Below are 20664 nucleotides of genomic sequence, written 5' to 3' on the forward strand. Positions count from 1 at the left end.
AAGGGCTACTTGCTTCTACCCTCGGCCCTACTCTCAACCCACTTTCTTCTCAAAATAGCAACCAGTGTGATCCTTTGAAAATGGAAGTCTGAACGTGTTACTCCTCAGATCAAAACTCCCAATGGCCGCCCATTTCACTATGAGTCAAAGCTGAAGTCCTTAGTGAGGCCAACCAGGTCCTAAATGCCTTGACCTGCCCTGATTTTTTAACTTCATTTATTTAGGACTCTTTTGCTGGGAACTCCAGTAAGACAAAGTTTGTCATCTATCTCCCCCTGCTGGAAAGTAAGAAACAAGAGGACAGAGATCTTTGTCTTGTTCACTGGTATATCATAAATATCTAGAAGAGTGCGTGGCATATAATAGGCCCTCAAATATTTGTCGAATAAGTGAAGAGCCAACAATTACGAAGACAAGTCTTGCTGTGACTTCACGCACACATATACTCATTCATTCAACCATCTTAATTGAACGGATAACATCTGTCAGGCCCTGTAGCAAGCTCCACGGAGAGATAAATAAATGTAAGATGTGAGCTCAGTCTTCAAATTAACCTATTAAATCACTGAGAAGAACAAACTAACAGATAAGGAAAATGCATGGGAGCACAGAACGTAAATGCTAGAAATGGCTGTCGGATGATCTAGTCCCCATTCGTCTCAAACGTTTCATCTAGTAATTTTTTTAATTTAAAGTCTAACCATGACACATTTTCACATAGTTAGTGGTTCATTTTGTTATGAAAGTGTGACATAAACAATACACTTACTCGGTTAACCGTGTATTGAGTTCCGTGGTGTCGCTGACATCAAACCAGCCTATTTCTTGTCGTAGAATAGCGTGAAAAAACTCTTGCCTGATTTTCCTGATTTGTCGGCCGGCTGCCAAAGTCCAAAATGAAACTTGTATATAGGCAGCAACAAGAACTCCAGCACCTAACCCTGAGTAATAGTATGCATACCTGGAAAATAATTATAAAGTTTCTTTTAAATACTCTTCTTTATTCATCTCTTTCAGGAAAAATCTTCAAAATTGGGAGTTAAGTTTACTGAAATCATATAGATTGTGTAGGACATTGTAACAAAGACACATTAACATTTTTTCTCTTCTCTTTCTTAAACTAGAAGAGGATGATGGCAAATCTATTCACTTGAATTACCAGAAAACAGATACATTTTGTGGTTAAGTGCAAAAAATAATGGTGTTAATGAATCATCTTAAAACTGATACTGACAATTTGTAGATATGGTGTGATTCTTCTTTCATAATTAAGATTCTAGACTTGCATATCTTATTGTATTGAAAAAGTTCACTACTATTCACATATGGAATAAACAGATCGAGCATGTGAAATGGTACTTAGTGTAAGTTTTCTCATATTGTTCACAGCAAGACCCCCCAACCCCCGCCAAAAAACACAAAAACAAAAACCCTCTTGCTCTTTGGCAGAATTCAAAAATATTTTTTAATAGTATGCTAAAAACATCATAAATTCAAACTAACTTTGAGTGAAGTCTTAACTAAATTAGAGGAAAGTTAGTATCTTTAAAAAGAACAAATTTGGGGTGCCTGGGTGGCTCAGTCAGTTAAGCGTCTGCCTTCGGCTCAGGTCATGATCCCAGGGTCCTGGGATCGAGCCCCGCATTGGGCTCCCTGTTCAGCAGGGAGTCTGCTTCTCCCTCTCCCTCTGCCCTGCTCATGCTCAAATAAATAGAATTAAAAAAAAATAAGAACATATTCAGTTTTGATACTTTCAAAGATACTTTTTATATAATTTTACAAACTGTTTCCAGATAGAAGCCTTTCAGGCCTGCAGTAACATACAGATGGAGCTCATTTAAATCAGCAACATTAATTGATAAGTAAACACACAAACATTATGTCACAGACTTTTGAGATTTCTATTAAGGCTGAAGGAAGGGAAAACGCCATAAAAGACATTATTGGATCAACCGACAAACTTGGAATACAGATGGTGGATTAGATCAAAGTACTCTATCAATATTACATTTACTGGAGTTGATAATCGTGCTATGGTTATGAAGAGAGTATCCTATGCTTAGGAACCACACTGAAGTATTTATGAGTAAGGAGCCATGATGATGTATGCAAGTTACTTCAGATGGTGGAGGTCGGGGGGTGGGTATAAATGATAATAATAATTCAGGGGTGCCTGGGTGGCTCGGTCAGTTAAGTTGTTGACTCTTGATTTCAGCTCAGGTCATGAGCTCAGGGTCCTGGAATGGGGCCCGACGTCAGGCTCCACTCTCAGCAGGGAGTCTGCTTGAGATTCTCTCTCCCCTCTGCCCCTACCTGGCTCATGTTCTCTCTCTCTCTCTCTCTCTCTCTGTCTCCCTCTAAAATAAATAAATAAATCTTAAAAAAAATGATAACAATAGGTCAAAGAATATAATAAAAAGTAAAGAGTATACAGAGACTCTTTGTATATTCTTAAAATTCTCTGAAAGTTTGCAATTATCCTCAAATAAAACACTTTTAAAAGTATATCATAAATATTTATATATAGATGTACATATTTATATATATAATACCTACATATATATATATATGTATGCATTAGCCAATTACCTAGTCATTTCTTCTTCCAGAATTCTGCCTGGATTTAGCATTGACAATGAAAAATTCACTAAATAAAAACAAAACAAAACAAAAATAAGACATTTTTGAAAGGTTGAACTATTAATAGATGTTACTAGGTTTTAAAAATCTTTTTTTTCTTTTCAACCTCAGTGAATTCTTTTCACTTTGCTCAAATAAAGAGTCCAAGGATTTAGGTGCAGGACATCTAGGGCCCAGATGGGGAAAGACAGCCCTCCTAGGTTCGCCCCTGATCCTGGCAGTCTCAGGCCTTTAGCAAAAAGGGCTTCCTAAGGCAGCAGAGAGGAGCTGATGGAGGGCATTCAGGGCATATAGAAGGCAGAGGAGGAAAAGGAAATGGTCTCAAGAGAAAATACAGGATTTAAGGGGCATATTTTCTTAGTGGCTAAAAGCACTTTACAGGTAATTGTTTCTGTTAGTTTTATTTTAATACATGCGTGTTTTCTCTTGCATGCTTCCTTTTGACATAAGAAATACAAAGGCTGAATAACATGCATTGTAAAGGAGGGAAATTAGAGACAAGGAAGATTAAGTGAGTCGTCTAAAGATGAGACAGTGGATCACTGGGAACTGGTCATCATCCTGCATTCCACATCCTGTTTGCTGGCAAAACTGTTTTCTGGTATTTTTAAAGTGCTATTAATTGGAAGGAAATACATTGTCTATTAATTTGAACTAATTTGATAAAAATGCCTATGTGCCATTCCTGTTTTAGTAATAGCCAGCATGTATTGAGCCTTTATTATCTGCCAGGCTCTGTTCTGAACACTCTACATGTATTAATTCATTTAATTTTCACCACAACCCTATGAGGTAGGACTGTTTTGTGAATCCCCATCTCACAGATGAGGAAATTGAGGCACAGAGTGATAAAGTAACTTATCCAAAGTCACATAGTTAGCAAGCAGGCTGAGAGTCCTCACTATACACATAGCTCCTAACTTTATACTACACTGATTGTTTCATGTGGTAATGACTTATTTTCACTTTTTAAAAAACACAAAGTGAGGGGCACCTGGGTGGCTTAGTTGGTTAAGCGTCTGCCTTCAGCTCAGGTCATGATCCTGGGGTCCTGGGAATGAGCCCCGCGTTGGGCAACCCACACAGTGGGGAGTCTGCTTCTCCCTCTCCCTTTGCCCCTCCCCCCTGACTCGTGCACTTGAGCTCTCTCTCTCTCAAATAAATAAATGAAATCCTTTAAAAAATTTTAAAAAATACAAAATGAAAAGGTATAAAGGAAACAGACTATGTCAAAATAAAAGGACAAAATATCGCCACAGCATTGTTGAGAAAACATACCAGAGTAGGTATTTCCCATTTACCATGATGCAAGGGCAGAAACTAGTTTTTGTTTACTTATCATGTATAAATAACCCAGTAGTCATGTTTTCTGGTATCTTCCTCATCTTCTTCCAAAAGGGGCTAAGGTCAAAATGTATTTAAACTCAAACTACTGTCGGGATCAATTACCAGGCATGCTTCCCTGACTATGGCATAATTTCTCCCTCAAAACTGTAACTTCTACTGATGTTCAGAGTAAAGTGTTTCCTCTTGTTAATCTAGCTCTCCATCAGCTATCAGATCCAGGAGGAATTAGACCCTATTTTACTTCTGTTCTTATCAGTTCAGTTGTGTGTACTCAGTTCCTCTATGAGTTCTTAAATATGGCAACTTGGAGATGCTCAATTGGAACTGTATTTGGAATCACAGGCAGACAAGCTACTTAAAACTTGGTAATGGTGGAAATCATTGTTTGAACCTTGGGAAAACCCTACATATATGTGTACAGAGTTAATTTTTCCCCAGAACTTAAAAATCATGTAGAATCTTAAATGAATTTTACTCTCCTCCAAATGCCTACCTCAAATGTTTACATTCTCTCAGTGAGGATATTATAACTCAGACTGATTCTCCCTCCTAGGAAATAAAAAACTATGGGCATTCATAATTTGAAATGCTCCTTTTTCAGAGTCCAAGCCAAGAATGGCAATCTAGGCCTGGGTTAATAACCCTAGGAGCTCCTACGAGAGTTTCTGCTGCCCGAGGACTAAGGTAAGGCAGATGTGTGTTGATGTATTCCCAGAAAAGCCATGGGATTCTAGATCTGGAATTCTAGACCAGGAAATCTTATGGGACTCTAGATCTGAAATTCTAGGTCAGAAAAAATCTCATGGGATTCTAGATCTGGAATTCTAGACCAGGAAATCTCATGGGGCTCTAGACCTGGGATTCTAGGTGGAATCTAGAAATCTCTGGAAATCTCACAGGATTCTAGATCTAGACATCTCATGGGGCTCTAGATCTGGAATTCTAGATCTGGGAATCGAATGGGACTCTAGATTTGAAAGGGCCTCGGCCTGGTCTTCTCAGATGCTACCTGCTATACCTCAGTTTCATAAACAATCTCCAAGTCAACTGGTTCAGGGGTTCTCAATGTTATGTGCCTGTTAGACTGACATGCAAGAGCTTGAAAAATATACAGGTGCCCAGGCTCCATGCAAGAACAGTTCAATCAGAACCTCAGGCTGAGTCTAGAGCATCACATTTCTAAAAAAGTATCCTCATTTGATTCTAATGTGCTGGGATGGAGAACTCTCACTCTGTTCTGCCTGAATGCCTCCCAGAACAAGGAAATGGAGAATTCTTGAAGCTGCCCATTTATTTTAGAGAGCTCCCATAAAGTCCATTCATTTTATGGATGAAGAAACAGAATTTTAGAGTGGTCATTTCATTTCCAAGTTTTCACAGCAAGTTTTCCCCAATATTTATTGATCATTTACTATCTTCCAGCGCTTTACATAAATCATCTCATTTAATTCTATCAGTAAGTCTATGATCACCTTTCAAAGATGAGCACAGTAAGAATGACAAGGTTAAGTAACTTGCCCAAGTCAAACAGCTGGTAAGTGAAGGGTCTAAATAACTGCACATCTTAAGGGTTACCTAGTGAGACATTACACAGAGAGTCCTGTCATGTTTAAGTCTCAAGTCAATGTCTGCCTTCCTCAATTCTGCCTAGAACTTCTCTTATCATACAGAAATATTCAGCACAAAACAAAGTGTTGGTGCATGTACACAGGCAGTACATACAGTTAGTTAAGGTAACTGGGGTCTCCAATATGCCTTTTCCTCTCAACCACGCAGCAATGCAAAGGCATGCAGGGTGTACTGATTTCTCCACAGAATTTTCTAGCTCATTACAGTCACATAGATCTGACATAAAATATATCAAGTTCCTAATACTCTGCATAAAAAATGTCTCCTCTGACTCTGTCCTTGAGGTTTTGGATGCAGAATGTGCATAGTTTCTGCACAGCTGAGTCATCGTGAGGGAACAAACCTGTCACTGAGGAGCTTTATTCTGTTGACACGATGCGCTCTCTTCACAATCGTTCACTGTCAAACCCTCCAGTAATTTAAACCTTGTTTTCTTTTAACATTCCCTGCCTATTTGACTCCCATTAAGTCCAACTGTCCAAGAGTCCAACAATTCTAAAGAATAGACTTTTTTAAAAAGATTTTTATTTATTTATTTGAGAGAGATAGAGAGAGAGCACAGCAGAGGGAGAGGGAGAAGCAGGCTCCCCGCGGAGCAGGGAGCCCGATGCGGGACTCGATCCCAGGACCCTGCGATCATGACCTGAGCCGAAGGCAGATGCTTAACTGACTGAGCCACTCAGGTGTCCCAAAAGTGCCTTTTAAAAAAGATTTGTATTTATTTATTTGAGAGACAGAGAGAGAACAAGATGGGAGAGGGAGAAGGACAAGCAGATTCTGTGCTGAGTGCGGAGACTGATGCAGGGCTGCTGGTTTGATGGTCACAGAGTTTCAGTTTTACAAGATGAAAAAGTTCTGGAGATTGATTGTACAACAGTGTGAATATACTTAACACTACCGAACTGTATACTTAAAAATGGTTAAGATGGTAAATTTTGTTATGTATTTTATCTCGACTAAGTTTTTTTTTTTTAAATGAAGTTAAAATAATGCCACACACTTAGCACAGATGAGTTAGTGTTTGGACCAATTTTATCAGTCTTGTTTTTGTTTTCATTAACACCAGAATACTTCCACAACTTTCTTATTTGGAACAGTTTGTTTGTTTTTTCACTTGTTTCTAATTATGCAAGCAAATAGCTTTGAAGCTGGGCATGGCAGACGGTGCCATGTGCTGTGCCCAGGGCCAAATTCAAGGTCTCTCCGGGGAATGGCATGAACCAGTCACTTAAAAACCTGTGACTGCTGGGGTGATAAACTCCCCAGAGTTGCCAGCTTACTTTCTATAGCTTCCAGATGAAACGCCTGTTGCTCTTCTATAGCCACATTTGTGATTAGGCTTATAGGCTGTCATAGGGGATTTGCGATGGGAAGTCCCTCAAATGTTATTAATTTCCAATGTCCACTCTTTAGTAGTTTGTAAAGATAATATTGTCATTCCTCTTTGGAGAAAGTGAAATCTTTAAATTTCATACTCAGTCTAAATCCAGAGAGCTTGCCGGTATATTGAGAGTTCTAGGGTTTAGCAAAAATCATGGAAGTTGAGAGAAGATCAGGTACTTAGCTGTACTTAGCCTTAGCAGAGCTCACTTGCTCATCTCATAGAGATGATGTTTATTTAAGTTTATTCTTTAGGGGCACCTGGGTGGCTCAGTTGGTTAAGTGTCTGCCTTTGGCTCAGGTCATGATCCCAGAGTCCCCTCTGCGATCCCAGCCTCTCTCTCTAGCTGCTGCTTCCCCTGCTTGTGCGCTCTCTCTCTCACTCACTGACAAATAAATAAAATCTTTAATAAAAAAAAATAAAAAGGCACTTTTACTAGATTTCTAAAAGATATTAATGTTTATGTAAACAGATCCTATTGTATAAATCAAGCAATCCTATTCTCTTAGGTAATAACACTTAAGCTCTGCAGTGCTAACCAAATACATAGTTCTGAATCAGCAAACACTGAGAACTCCTACCTGATCTGAATGACAGAGTCCACTTTTTCTCAGGTATCTTTGCTATGTAAGCTGCCTTTCCTTTATCAGTTTTTTTTCCCCCTTATATTCCACCATCTGTGTGCCAATAAAGCTTCACTCAATCTTCTCCAGCCTAGTGCCCACAAAATCTCTTGGGAAGAACTGAGCCATCAGGCTTGGTAGAAAGCATCAAGATTTCACTTTCACTGTTGAATCTGGCTAATATGAAAATAACCCTGTCCACTGGAACCTGACTCCAGGGCTGTTGCCACAGTCCCTCTTACAGATGACATTAACTTATGGGACTCCTTTGACTCTTCAGTAATCACATTCCTCTGTGTGAGTTTCAAAACACATCATTCTCATATTGAAACCATTCACTCTTTAGTGAAGTGTTAGATCAAGTTCCAGTCAACCTGGTTGATCCACAAATTAGAGACAGAAGATGGATAGAATTTTTACAAAAAGCGTGCAGGGAGAGAAAAGAAAAAGAAAACCAGCAACAGATTTACAAGCTGAGTATAGCTAAGAAGTAGGGCCATACTAACTGAAGTATTTTGAAATGTGTCCGTAATCACCAAAGGGATGGACATTGCATAGATATATTCAGATTATAGTTCCACTGTCCTCAAGTAGAGGGATTTCCCTGCTTTATTTAGATGCAAAGCCCTTACTCTGTATTAAAAGTCAAACAGGAGAGATCTAGTTGTTGAAATTTAAATGAGGATTCAAGGAATTTTCTGAGAATTTTATAACTTCTTCAGTGATATCTGGAGTCAGTCAGAAGTGCAAACCATTAAACAAGTTGATGAGAAAGAGCAAAATCAACTTCTGATCTTTCATCCAGTTAAAGGAGTACAATGTATGTTTTGTTTTGTTTTTTTAAATACACAAATGCTTACCTGGAAAGGAGAAGTTTCCTGCAGTATCAACAAATTTGTCAGTCATTTGTCCAAATACTATCATCATGAGGGGGAGACCTGATCCGTGAGCTATGGCCATGATGGTGCCCAGGGACATCAATAATTTATCCTGCCAGTCAGAATATCGAAACTAAAAAATAAAAAGAAAGGAAATAAAAGAATACGTTATAGAAAAGAATTTTTCTTTATCCACAACTAGATGTTCTTTGGATTTTTATTTAAGGTCAATACTTAAAAAAAAAAAGATTGATTGATTGACTGATTGCTTTTAAAGAGAGAGAGAGCGTGCGAGAGTGAGTGGGGGTGGGGGAGCAGGGCAGAGGGAGAGTGAGAGAATCCTTAAGCAGATTCCCCACTGAGTGCAGAGCCCCGCAGGAGCCCATTATGGGGCTCGATCCCAGGACCCTGAGATCATGACCTGAGCCAAAACCAAGAGTCAGACACTTCACCAACTGAGCCACCCAGGCGCCTCTAAGGTCAGTACTTTTATTTAAGGTCAGTACTTTATCTAAGGTCAGTACTTTATCTAAGGTCAGTAGTTGCAGATAAATGTAATAGGGAAGAAGAAGAGTTCCATCCAAATTCTTGTCAGATTAATTTTATGATTCTTTATTTTATATCCTGTGAAGAAATAATCTGATTCTGTTTCATCAGTATCTTCTTTGGTTGAATGATTACAATATAATCGGAAGGGATAAAAGTTTAGTTCCATTAAGAAATGTGGTTTGATCTTCCAGAGTTCCTTATGTAGTGAGTTAAAAACAGCTAGGAGTAAACACTAAGTACACATACATGCACACACACAGCACATCCTTTAAAACAATATTCAAAATATTTCAGAGAGAGAATTACAAATAGGGAGAAAACAGATCTCCTGAGTCTTACGGATAAGTTCTCTTTAAGAGGTTTCAGTTAGGGTGCCTGGGTGGCTCAGTTGGTTAAGCGACTGCCCTCGGCTCAGGTCATGATCCTGGAGTCCCGGGATCGAGTCCCGCATCGGGCTCCCTGCTCAGCAGGGAGTCTGCTTCTCCCTCTGACCCTCCCCCCTCTCATGTGCTCTCTCTCTCCTCTCATCCTCTCTCTCAAATAAATAAATAAATAAAATCTTTAAAAAAAAAAAGAGGTTTCAGTTAGCTTTTTAAAAGGCAGCTCAGAAGTGAAATGAGAAAACATTAGGGAGTGCCTACATGTGTACTTTAGGAGACGATGCTCCCTGCAGAATCTGGAATGATACGGGAGAATTTGCTGAAGAAGAATTGGGGGGTACAGATGAAGTAGGGGTGTTCAGGCTGAGAAGAGCAAGGTGCCTAGAAACTGCATGCAGTGCTCAGGGAACTCCCTGCAGGGGAAATCCTAGAGTGCACAGTGTGGAAACTGACGTTAGAAAGAGGTAGGGGCCCCACCAACCATCCTAGACTTAGTACTATCACTGTACAGTGTACTTAGTACTATCACTTAGAAGGCGGACACCAGTTGTTACAGTGACATGTACAATACCCGAGAACTTACCAGCCAATCAGTGTCATAGTACTTCAAAGACTTTGTCCCTCGCTGTCTTTTTAGCCCTCTCTCATTTCTCACGTTTTCTTCCCGTTTTTGACTGATTATTCTATGGCTTTCTCTGTTGTCTTCTCTCTTCCTCTGCCTTCTAGATTACATCTATCTTCTCTTATATTTCCATCTCTATATCTTTCCCTCTGTCCCTTTTTATTTGTTTTTTTATTTTTATTTTTATTTTTTTTAAGATTTTATTTATTTATTTGACAGAGAGAGACACAGCAAGAGAGGGAACACAAGCAGGGGGAGTGGGAGAGGGAGAAGCAGGCTTCCCGTGGAGCAGGGATCCCAATGCGGAGCTTGATCCCAGGACCCTGGGATCATGACCTGAGCTGAAGGCAGACGCTTAATGACTTTAAAGATTTTTTATTTATTTGAGAGAGAGAGAGGGAGCACGAGCTGGGGGGAGGAGGGGCAGACGGAGAGGGAGAAGCAGACTCCCTGCTGAGCAGGGAGCCCGATGCAGGGCTCCATCCCAGGACACTGAGATCATGACCTGAGCTGAAGGCAGATGCTTAATCAACTGAGTCACCCAGGCGTCCCTGTCCTCTCTTTTTAATCTTTTCCCTCTACCCATTTCCCTCACCCCACCCCATTTTGGGGATGAGATGCAGTCACTAGGAGAATGAGTGATGAGTCAGGCTTAGCAGAAGTGTGGTCTTTGAGAGCTGAAGCTGAGTCAAACAGGGTCAACAGGCCAGGGCAGTCTGAGGTCAGACACACTTGGTGGGGAGGAGGGGTGTGCAAACTGTTCTCACAGAGTTCCAGAAGTTCAGTATAGGGAGGCCAAATTCCAGCATCAAACATGCAGGGCAAACACGAACACAAGGGTCAGAAGCCAGGTGGAGCCTGGAGCAGAACAAGGGGAGCAGGTATAGTCAAGAGCAAATGGAGAAGTATCCCGAAAATTGCTAGAAAAGGGACTAGTGTTTCCAAGGTTCATTTTAGTGGCTCTGAGGGAAGGGACATAGAGCACTGGGGTCTACCGGCCACAGTTACAAGCTCAGGATCAGGTTATCGTGTCATGTTCTCTTTAGTGAGCATTTACATAAAATTGAGGATCAATTTAAATGCTTTTCATGCTACTTAAATAAAATTTCACTGTCTCTAAGCAAATAAAATTTCACTGTCTCTAAGCTTAAATTTAAAATTATAAACATTTCACAGCAACAGCACAGTTTCCTAAGCAAACTTAGATTCAAGTGATTTTCAACCAAACAATGAATTTCTAATTCTTGTTAGAAATGGTATTGTCCTGAACCTCTTTCAGGACCAAAAAAAAAAAAAAAATCTATTCAGAGGCAGAAAAGATATTTCAATTTAATTTAAATTTTAATGTTTAGGTTCAAATTAAATGCACTAAGTTTCTACCTCAAGTTTTGTGGTGTTTTATTTGCTGAAGGAGGCAGATCTAAAACATGTACATTAAAACTAGATCTAGTTTTACAAACAATTTATTCTCTAAAGCACTACAACAATAAGGGAGATGAGAATGAATAAGGGCTTTGTAGCGACATGAGAAATGTGCACCAATGTTTGAGACAGAGGATGTTTTGGTGTCTTTTCATCCATTTATTTACTAAGCTGGAGATTTCAGCTGACATGCCACTTAATACCAACTTCTTTGTTACGGAATACAGGCTGTCATAGTCTGAAACCCATCATACTTACTCAAAGTAGGCAAACACTTTCTTGGCCCACCTCTCTGAGACATATTACAAATGAAAAACAGATTAGGCTTCTTCCAAAACATGTTGGCTTGATTGTGCCAGCAGAAAAGCACTGACAATTGTGTTAAACACAATCAGAATCTCTAATAGTTACTCCATATGTAATCAATTGTCTTGGAAGTCAAATGTGAAATAGATTTCTTACTTACTTCTAAATTTCTGTAGTTAACAATCGCTTTCTTTATATGCAAGCTTATTTTAAGCAAAATTTGGCGGGTGGGTTTGTGTGACAGTGGTGGTGGTAGTGATGGTGAGGGGGGTGTGTGTGTGTGTGAAACAAATGCAGAGGTGTGTTTTCCTGAAATCAGTTAGTTAGTCCTAGCTCTGCTCTGTTTCATAGCCAGCCTATCCCTACCTCTTTTATCATCTACCTTGAGAATGTGATTCATTGACTACAAGAAGCTCCACATCTATTGATTCAAGACACCAAATTTGAATGAAAACAAGAATTATTCATATTTAATATTTCACAGCTTACCAAAGTTAATGGTCCAATCAGCTTCCTCCTCTTTTTTTTCTTGTCTTGGTTGCTGTAAAAAAAAAAAACGTGATTGTTTGAATTTAAAACTGTTACCAAATGTTTCACAGTCCATTGAATATAAACTTGAGTAGTTATCACATCCAAGTATTTTTCAAATATAAAACAGGGATATCCACAAATTGTCCAAATTATCTAGTTTAACAAACACTGCAAGGCAATCACCAAGTGCAAAGGTAACTGTCCAAGGTACTACACGGATATCTGGATGGGAAATGGTCACCTGCCTTGCAGAGCTCATACACAGAAAGAAAATACATAGGTTAATTTCTGCCAAATAATTAAATTCTTCTGTTGCTAAAAAAATCTGTATTGACCTAAAAATAAATTCTACTCTTCTGAAGGACTATATGGAGTGGTGTCAGGAAATCCTGTTGGCTCTACATTCACAGTATAATTAGAATTCAACCACTACTCATCACTTTCACTGCTATCCCAATAGCCCAGGAAAACTCCTGCCTAGTTTCCCTACCTTTCAATTATGCCAACTTCAGTCTGCCCTCAACACAGCATGCAAATAATCATTCCCAAGCTCAAGTCATATCACGCTACTCCTCTGTTCAAAAAGCCTACAATGGCTCCCATTCTTCTCAGAGTAAAAGCCAAAATTCTTACATTGGATTCTGACCCCTACACGATATGTCTCTGTTACCTCTCTGACCACATTTCTTTTTTTTTTTTAAGATTTTATTTATTCATTTGAGACAGAGAGGTACAGAGAGAGAGCGTGAGCAGGGGGAGAGGCAGAGGGAGAGGGAGAAGCAGACTTCCCGCTAAGCCAGGAGCCCCACGCGGGACTCCATCCCAGGACGCTGAGATCATGACCTGAGCCAAAGGCAGACGCTTAACCATCTGAGCCACCCAGGCGCCCTCTCTGACCAGATTTCTTACTCCTATTCCTGTTTGCTTTGCTTCAAGCCACCCTGGCCTCTCTGCTGTTGCTATTCTTTGAACACACCAAACACGTTCTCATAGCAGGGTCTTTATGTGGTCAGATACCTCTGCCAGGAATGCTGTCCCCTCAGGCACCCACACAGCTCCCTCCTCTCATGTCTTTCCAGTCTTTGCTCAAATACTGCCTTCCCAATAAGACCTATCTTAACCACCCTATTTAAAACTACAGACTACTTCCTCCTTGCACTCCTGATTTCCCTAGCCTCGATTAACATTTTCCATAGCATTCATTATCTTCTAATTGCTGCAGCTTACTTATTTTGCCCAAGTATTGTTTTTTTTTTTTAAGATTTTATTTATGTATTTGAGAGAGAGAGAATGAGAGAGAGAGAGAGAGCACGTGCACATGAGAGGGGGGAGGGTCAGAGGGAGAAGCAGACTCCCCGCTGAGCAGGGAGCCCACTGCGGACTCAATCTCGGGACTCCAGGATCATGACCTGAGCCGAAGGCAGCCGCTTAACCAACTGAGCCACCCAGGCGCCCCTGCACAAGTATTCTTTATGTCTGTCCTCCCTACAATAATGTAAACTCCATGAGGATATTTTTTTAATCTAAATGCATTTATTTAGCTTAATTTGTTAATTCTTTAGTTTAGGTAGGTGATAAAGTTTTGCTCATAAGACTTGATCCCAAATTATTTAGAACATTTGTTAAAATCAGACAGACATCTGCCACTAAATATGTTCAAAAGAAGGTGCCAAAGGCAATATAGCAGCATGATTGGAACTAGCATATAACTAACTTGCCATTTGCCCTAAATAACTGAAGGGAGCTTGACTTCCTTGGAATGAATAACCTTCGGTCTGCCTTTTTTTTTAGTAAAAATTAGTCTCAACATATACTTTCTTAATCTTACAGTCTTAACTTACTATTAACTTTCTGTATTTCTCTTCTGAACTGTTTTCTTGTGTTTCCAATACAAGGCTGTGAACTTCACTTCTGAGAACTCCCTTGGGTTCTGGAGGATTACTGCATTTTTCGAAGAGCTCCTTTGTGCACTCATCAAATGCTCAGCCAGTGCAATACAGAAATAGCCTTCATAAAAATGCCATCTATTTATAGATTCACAGTCAATCCCAGCCTATATTGCCAGCTGATGAAAACCACATTTTTCCCCCCTCTGGTAGAAATAATACCATCCATCTGTTTTCTAATTCTATTTGGCAAGCTAAATTTTTATGAATGCATACCATGGTACTTAGAATGAATAGAGCAATAGCACTGTAGGAAGACGTTAACAGACTAAAATAATTCTTGAAACATCAGGTAGGCATATTTTCACTTGGCTAATCAGGCCCCTTGCAGCTTGAGGACACACTACAGAACCTGATAAATTGGTCCCTCTGGGTGATTACTTGATGACACAGGTCAATTAGTTCTGGGTGGCTGGGCATGAACTCAGAGATCATAAGAGCCTCAGAAACTGTTTGAGGCTAAAGGCAAAAATGATTCACTATTCTCACACTGAAAGAGGAAACAAAGACAACACACCACTGACTGGTCGTTTCTGCCCCTACTAAGGCCTGTGAAGTACACTTAACAAGGGTCCCTGAGAACCAAAGAGAAACCTTGGAGAAAGAGCAAGCAAATGAAGGGCTGAGGTTTTCCCCCTTGCATCTGAACAAATACTGATTTGGAAGCGCAGGTTACAGAAGAATGGGGCTCCCTATGGTCCCCCTCTCCACCCCAAAGGGAGAAATGGGAACCTTCGAGATGCTGGGGGAAGGGGATAACACTGGAGAAAGAGGAATTAACAGGGGGAGGACGGTCTTTGTTGCTGTTGCTCTTGTTGTTGTGGTTTTGTTTTGTTTTGTTTTTTTGCCTCACTGGTCTTGTTCAAGAAGCGCAACCATCAACAGCAGATGTTTCATGCTCTATTAAAAAGAAAACTCACATGATGTTTATGAAAGTTATTTGTAAAAGTTTTGAGTTATATAATGCAAGGAACGTTACACAGCACAGATATTCATCGAATATGGGCACAAAGTGGGCAAGCGGCACTTTTAAAGGCAGCCTCTTCTTCCTAAGCCTGTTCCAAAAGGAGCCTCTGAGACACTCCTTGAGGCAAGTCAGAACCTTAGGCAAGACCCTCCAGAGAAGCCCCTGACACAAAGGCATCAACAGACTTGCTCCACTTTCCAAAGCCGAATGTGGCCCTGCTGATGGGCGTGTGACGGAAAGCGGTGCCTGCTGGCGAGGTACCTGCTGCAGCCCAGCTCAAAGTCGCCCTCCGCTCTCCTGGGGCGCGGGACAGTTCCGTTCCTTCCCGCCTCAAGATCCATCTCGACCTGGGGAGAAACCAACAGCCTCAGGTCCAGGTGCACCCCGCCCAGCTCGGGAGTACAACCAGCCTCCCCACAGCCTCGGGCACACGGTCACGGGGATGAGGGGCGCCGGGCGGAGGTCCCGCTGTCCGGGTCTCCCGCGCACCGGCCCAGGGGTTTCCCGCCGCGGCCCGGAGCACGGGGCCTGACTCACCTCGGACCTCGCGCTCTCTGTCGCAGCCGCCCGGCGCGCGGGGCGCTGCGGCCGAGGGGCCCGGACTTTGCCCGCGGGAGCTTCGCCCCCGCCCCTTGCGCGCGCCGCGCCCCCTTACGCGCGAGGCCTCCGCCGGCCACAGCGCCGGCCCCCCGGGCAGGCCCCGCCGCCCACCGGGCTTCCTCCGCGGGCCAGGCGCGGGGGAGGGGCCCAGCCGGCGCCCTCGCCACCGCCCACCCGCGCGAGCCACCAGCCTGGTGTTCCCGCGGCTCGGTGCTCGGAGAGCCTCCCCTGGCGGGCCACCCGAGCTCAAAAGTGACTGTCACACTCTCTCGGCGCTCAATTTTCTTTTTACACCCGTGCGGGGGCTTGTTTCCGGACCCTCAACAATCATAGGGCGGCCGAGGAGGGAGCACCAGACCTGCCTCCCACTTAACGCGTCCCCAGGTCCGGTGCTGGGGGCACGGAGCCCAGCCATCTCCGGGGACGACCTAGTATCAGCACATCATGCTCCTTGGAGAAGAGAAAGCTATTGGTGTCCTCTTACTACTTAGAGACACAGAACTTTTGGGCTGGAAGGGCTGGTACAGATCACCCTATAAAAACTCGCCTTTTTTTTTTTTTTTTTTTTTTTTACAAGAATAAATGGATGCTAGCGAGGCTGAGTCTTGCCTGAGGCTGCATCAGCAGGTCCAGAATCCAGTCTCCAGTGCCCTCCCCTGCCTCCCTACTCTGATCTCAGACTTCTCCCTATACAAAATTGTCTCTGCACCTAGGGCCTACTTGAGTCCCCTGTATGGTGTTCCCGTCCCTTCTGATTAATTTCTGGACACGTCTCTGAAAAGAAAGGGGTTAGGGGTTGACTGAAACTATGGCATATTCTGGAATATGTTAGTTTGAAAGAAGGCCTGATGGTAGCTGGAGGACATTATGAAAGTCGGTAGACTATAGGTATGATAGCCTCTTCGGTTTCTAGGCAAGAAGTCTTGGGGGAGTAAAAAGGCAGATACCTGAAGCAGTAGCAAGCTGTTGAACTAAAACCAAAAACCAAACAAACAAAATGCACCCAGTAATGAGATGTGTTTGCCTGTCTGTCTGAGTCAACTCACAAAGTTGTCCCTGAAAAAGTGCTTATCGTGAGTTTTCTGTGTCTCAGAATGGAAGTGAGAATCTAGGACAAGTGGGTGTTGGTGGAGAAAGGAGCCAGGCCAACATGACAGTGTTTCTGTGTTTGCCTGTACTAGGGCCATTTCCAAGGGCTCCTTTTATATTTTTTTGGTAACAATGAAACAACCCTACTTGTGCATCCATCCACTTAGTCACTCATTCAAAGCCCATATTTAAGCCACTGTGATAAGCTGGATTTCTTGATGACACTCAGGCTGTAAGAAATCCTAACTTTCTCTTTGGGATAGGATTTTGAGATACTTCTCCTTTGTTCTCACTGATATATACAGTTGTCTTTCCACCACTCTGCTATCTTACTTTTTCCCATTTGTTCCATTCACTTTATCTTTCTTCTTTAATCTTTTTTTTTTAAAGATTTTATTTATTTGACAGAGAGAGACACAGCGAGAGAGGGAACATAAGCAGGGGGAGTGGGAGAGGGAGAAGCAGACTTCCTGCCAAGCAGGGAACCCAACGTGGGCCTCGACCCCAGGACCCTGGGATCATGATCTGAGCCGAAGGCAGACGCTTAACGACTGAGACACCCAGGCGCCCCTCTTCTTTAATCTTAATTTTTATCTTCTTTTGGATCTATTGAATATTTTTGTTATTTTGGTTTCCTTTCTCTTAGCTTATTAAATATACATTCTCTTATTATCTATTAAATAACCCCTTTCTAAAGATTATAACAGGTATCTTCAACTAACAATTGCTACCTTTTCCTCTTCTACAACAATGCAAAAATCTTCAGACTCTCAAACCTCATTCATCTACCTCTGATTTGTACACCACTGTTGTCATATACTTTAATTTTCTCTATTTATGACCCTTAATGAGAATGTTATTACTTTATAGAGTCAATGTTCACTTATATTTATCTATGTATTTGTCCTTTTCTTGCTCTTTATTTCTTCCTACATCTCAGAGTCACTATCTTGGGTCATTTTCCTTCTACCTGAAGAACAATCTTGTATTTCCTTTAATTGGTGATTAATTTTCTCACTTTTTTTTTCCTGAAAATGTACTCTGCCTTTATTTTGAAAAATGATTGGGAATTTGCCTTATTGGCTATCAAGACCTTTATGATGAAACCATAGCAATTAAGGCAATGTGTTTTAGATAGGGCTAAGCAAAATTAAAGTAGAACAGAATCAAGATCTTATAATTGACAGTTAGAACCCCAATCCAGACAGTGTTCTTAGCCACAATGTTAAGAAGGGCAGGGAAGTGGGAGTGGAGAAGATATGTCAAATGTATCAGATGGTTAAACACATTCATCCTCCAATCCATTGATCTCACCACCTTTTTACTGTTCCTGACTTCCCTGATGTACTCTCTTCCTTCATAACCCATCTTGTGAACATCTGCGACCCCCTTGTCCTCTCTTTTTATGGATCTCACTAGGTAAAACCATGATGCTGGCTAATTTAAATGATCCAGCTACAGCAAGGCTACACTATGCTGAAGAACACAGCTGAAGAAAAACACAAAACCATCTGGAAGGTCTCACCATGAAACAAAGTCCATGCCCCTATTTGCCACCCAGTCTGATGGTTGTAGTTTTATACTATAGATCCCATCCTCGTAAGAATGGTTTTTCTCCCTGTAGCACCAACTTTCCCATCCTAGCCGGATCACTCTTGTTGGCACATATAATGCTGTTATTTTTTTCCCTCTTAAAAAAAAAAATCATTCTTGACCCCACTTCTCCTGCCAATTACCATCACATTTCTCTCCCCTCTGTAGCTAGACTTTTTTTTTTATTTAAATTCAATTAATTAACACATAATATACTATTGGCTTCAGGGGTAGAGGTCAGTGATTCATCAGTCTTATATAATACCCAGTGCTCATTACATCATGTGCCCTCCTTAATGCCCATCACTCAGTTACCCCATCCCCACACTCGCCCACCCCTCCAGCAACTTTCAGTTTGTTTCCTATGATTAAGAGTCTCTCATGGTTTGTCTCCCTTTCTGTGCAGCTAGACTTCTTAAAAGAGTTATTTCTATCACTATCTTCATTTCCTGGCCCCCTGCTTTCCCTTAAACCCACTCTAATTAGAAGTTTGACTCTTTTACACCACTAAAACTACTCTTTTAAGGGACACTGGTAACCGTTATATTGCTAAACCCAAAGGTCAATTCTTTGCCTTCATCTTACTTCACAGATTTAAGCAATTGACAAGTTTATCATTCTCTTTTCCATAATACACTTTCTTCACTTGGATTCCTGGACACCACATATTTCTTGGACTTTGTAATTCTTTATTGGTCACTCTTTCTCAGTCTCTTTTGTCTTCCTCTTTTTTTTTTTTGTTTAATATTTTATGTATTTATTTGAGAGAGTGAGAGAGAGAGCGAGCGAGCATGTGAGCAAGCTGAAGGGAGAGAGACAGGGAGAGAGCCTGAAGCAGACTCCCCACTGAGTGCAGAGCACAAGGTGGGGGGGGGGGGTAGGGGTAGGGGCTCAATCTCACAACCCTGAGATCATGACATGAGCCAAAACCAAGAGTTGGCCGCTCAACCAACTGAGCCACCCAGGGGCCCCGTCTTCCTCTTCTTTCAACTTTTAAACTACCACTGGAGTGCTCCAAGCCTCCCTGCTTGGACTTCTTCTCTGTCTATTCTCACTCCCTCTGTAATCTCAGCCAGCCTCCTGGCTCTAAATACCACCTGTATCCAACAATTTCTAAACTATTATTTCTAGCCTAGGCCTCCCTCTTGGATTCCTGACTCATATATATGACTGTATCTTTGACATCTCTCTTGGGACGTCTACTGTGCCCAACCTTGACTCCTGATCTTTTCTCCAAGCTGGCCCCTCCAACAGGCTCCTTCTCAGTTGGCAGCTCCAGCCTCCCAGTTGCTTAGCAAACACCCTGCAGTCATTTTGTCTGCTCGTCTGTCTTCCACACCCCATACTCAGTCTGTCAGGAAATCCTATGGGCTCTATCCTCAAAATATTTCCATAATCTCACCTCTTCTCTTTATCCAGTTCTACCACCATGTAGAGGCACTGTCATCTCTCACCTGAATTACTACAATGGCTTCTTTTTTTTTTTTTTCCCATTTATTTGAGACACACAGAGAGAGACGAAGAGGGAGAGCAGGCACACAAGTGGGGAGAGGGGTGGAGGGAGAGGGAGAAGCCGACTCCCCGCTCAGCCGGGAGACCAACATGGGGCTCGATCCCCGAGATCATGGCCAGAGCCAAAGGCAGACACTTAACCGACTGAGCCACCCAGGTGCTCCCCCTACAGTAGCTTCTTCTTCTTCTTCTTCTTTTTTTAAAGATTTTATTTATTTATTTGACAGAGAGAGACACAGTGAGAGAGGGAACACAAGCAGGGGGAGCGGGAGAGGGAGAAGCAGGCTTCCCGCCGAGCAGGGAGCCCGATGCAGGGCTCAATCCCAGGACCCCGAGATCATAACCTGAGCTGAAGGCAGATTCTTAACCGACTGAGCCACCCAGGTGCTCCCCCTACAGTAGCTGCTGCTGCTTCTTCTTCTTCTTCTTCTTCTCCTTCTTTTTAAGATTTTATTTATTTATTTGACAGAGAGAGACACAGTGAAAGAGGGAACACAGCAGGGTGAGTGGGAAAGGGAGAAGCAGGCTCTCCGCTGAGCAGGGAGCCCCATGCAGGGCTCGATCCCAGGACCCTGGGAGCATGACCTGAGCCGAAGGCAGACTCTTAACCGACTGAGCCAGCCAGGCGCCCCTACAGTAGCTTCTTAAC

The 20664-nt window shown here is 42.0% G+C and overlaps 1 protein-coding gene across 3 annotated transcripts in view; it reads right to left on the reverse strand.

Moving 5' to 3' along the window:
* ABCB4 (ATP binding cassette subfamily B member 4) overlaps window positions 1-15562 on the reverse strand; it is a 71276-nt gene extending 55714 nt beyond the window's left edge. For all 3 annotated transcript variants that reach the window (XM_021689834.1, XM_021689833.1, XM_021689832.1), the window contains exons 1-5: window positions 15483-15562; window positions 12267-12318; window positions 8481-8631; window positions 2590-2647; window positions 770-961 (exon numbers count right to left, since the gene is read on the reverse strand). In XM_021689834.1, coding sequence (XP_021545509.1) covers window positions 770-961; window positions 2590-2647; window positions 8481-8631; window positions 12267-12318; window positions 15483-15562 — 533 coding nt within the window. The remainder of the gene's footprint in view (window positions 1-769; window positions 962-2589; window positions 2648-8480; window positions 8632-12266; window positions 12319-15482) is intronic.
* Window positions 15563-20664: the final 5102 nt, after the last annotated feature.

Source organism: Neomonachus schauinslandi, chromosome 12 (assembly GCF_002201575.2).
Source record: "Neomonachus schauinslandi chromosome 12, ASM220157v2, whole genome shotgun sequence".
Lineage (NCBI taxonomy): Eukaryota > Metazoa > Chordata > Mammalia > Carnivora > Phocidae > Neomonachus > Neomonachus schauinslandi.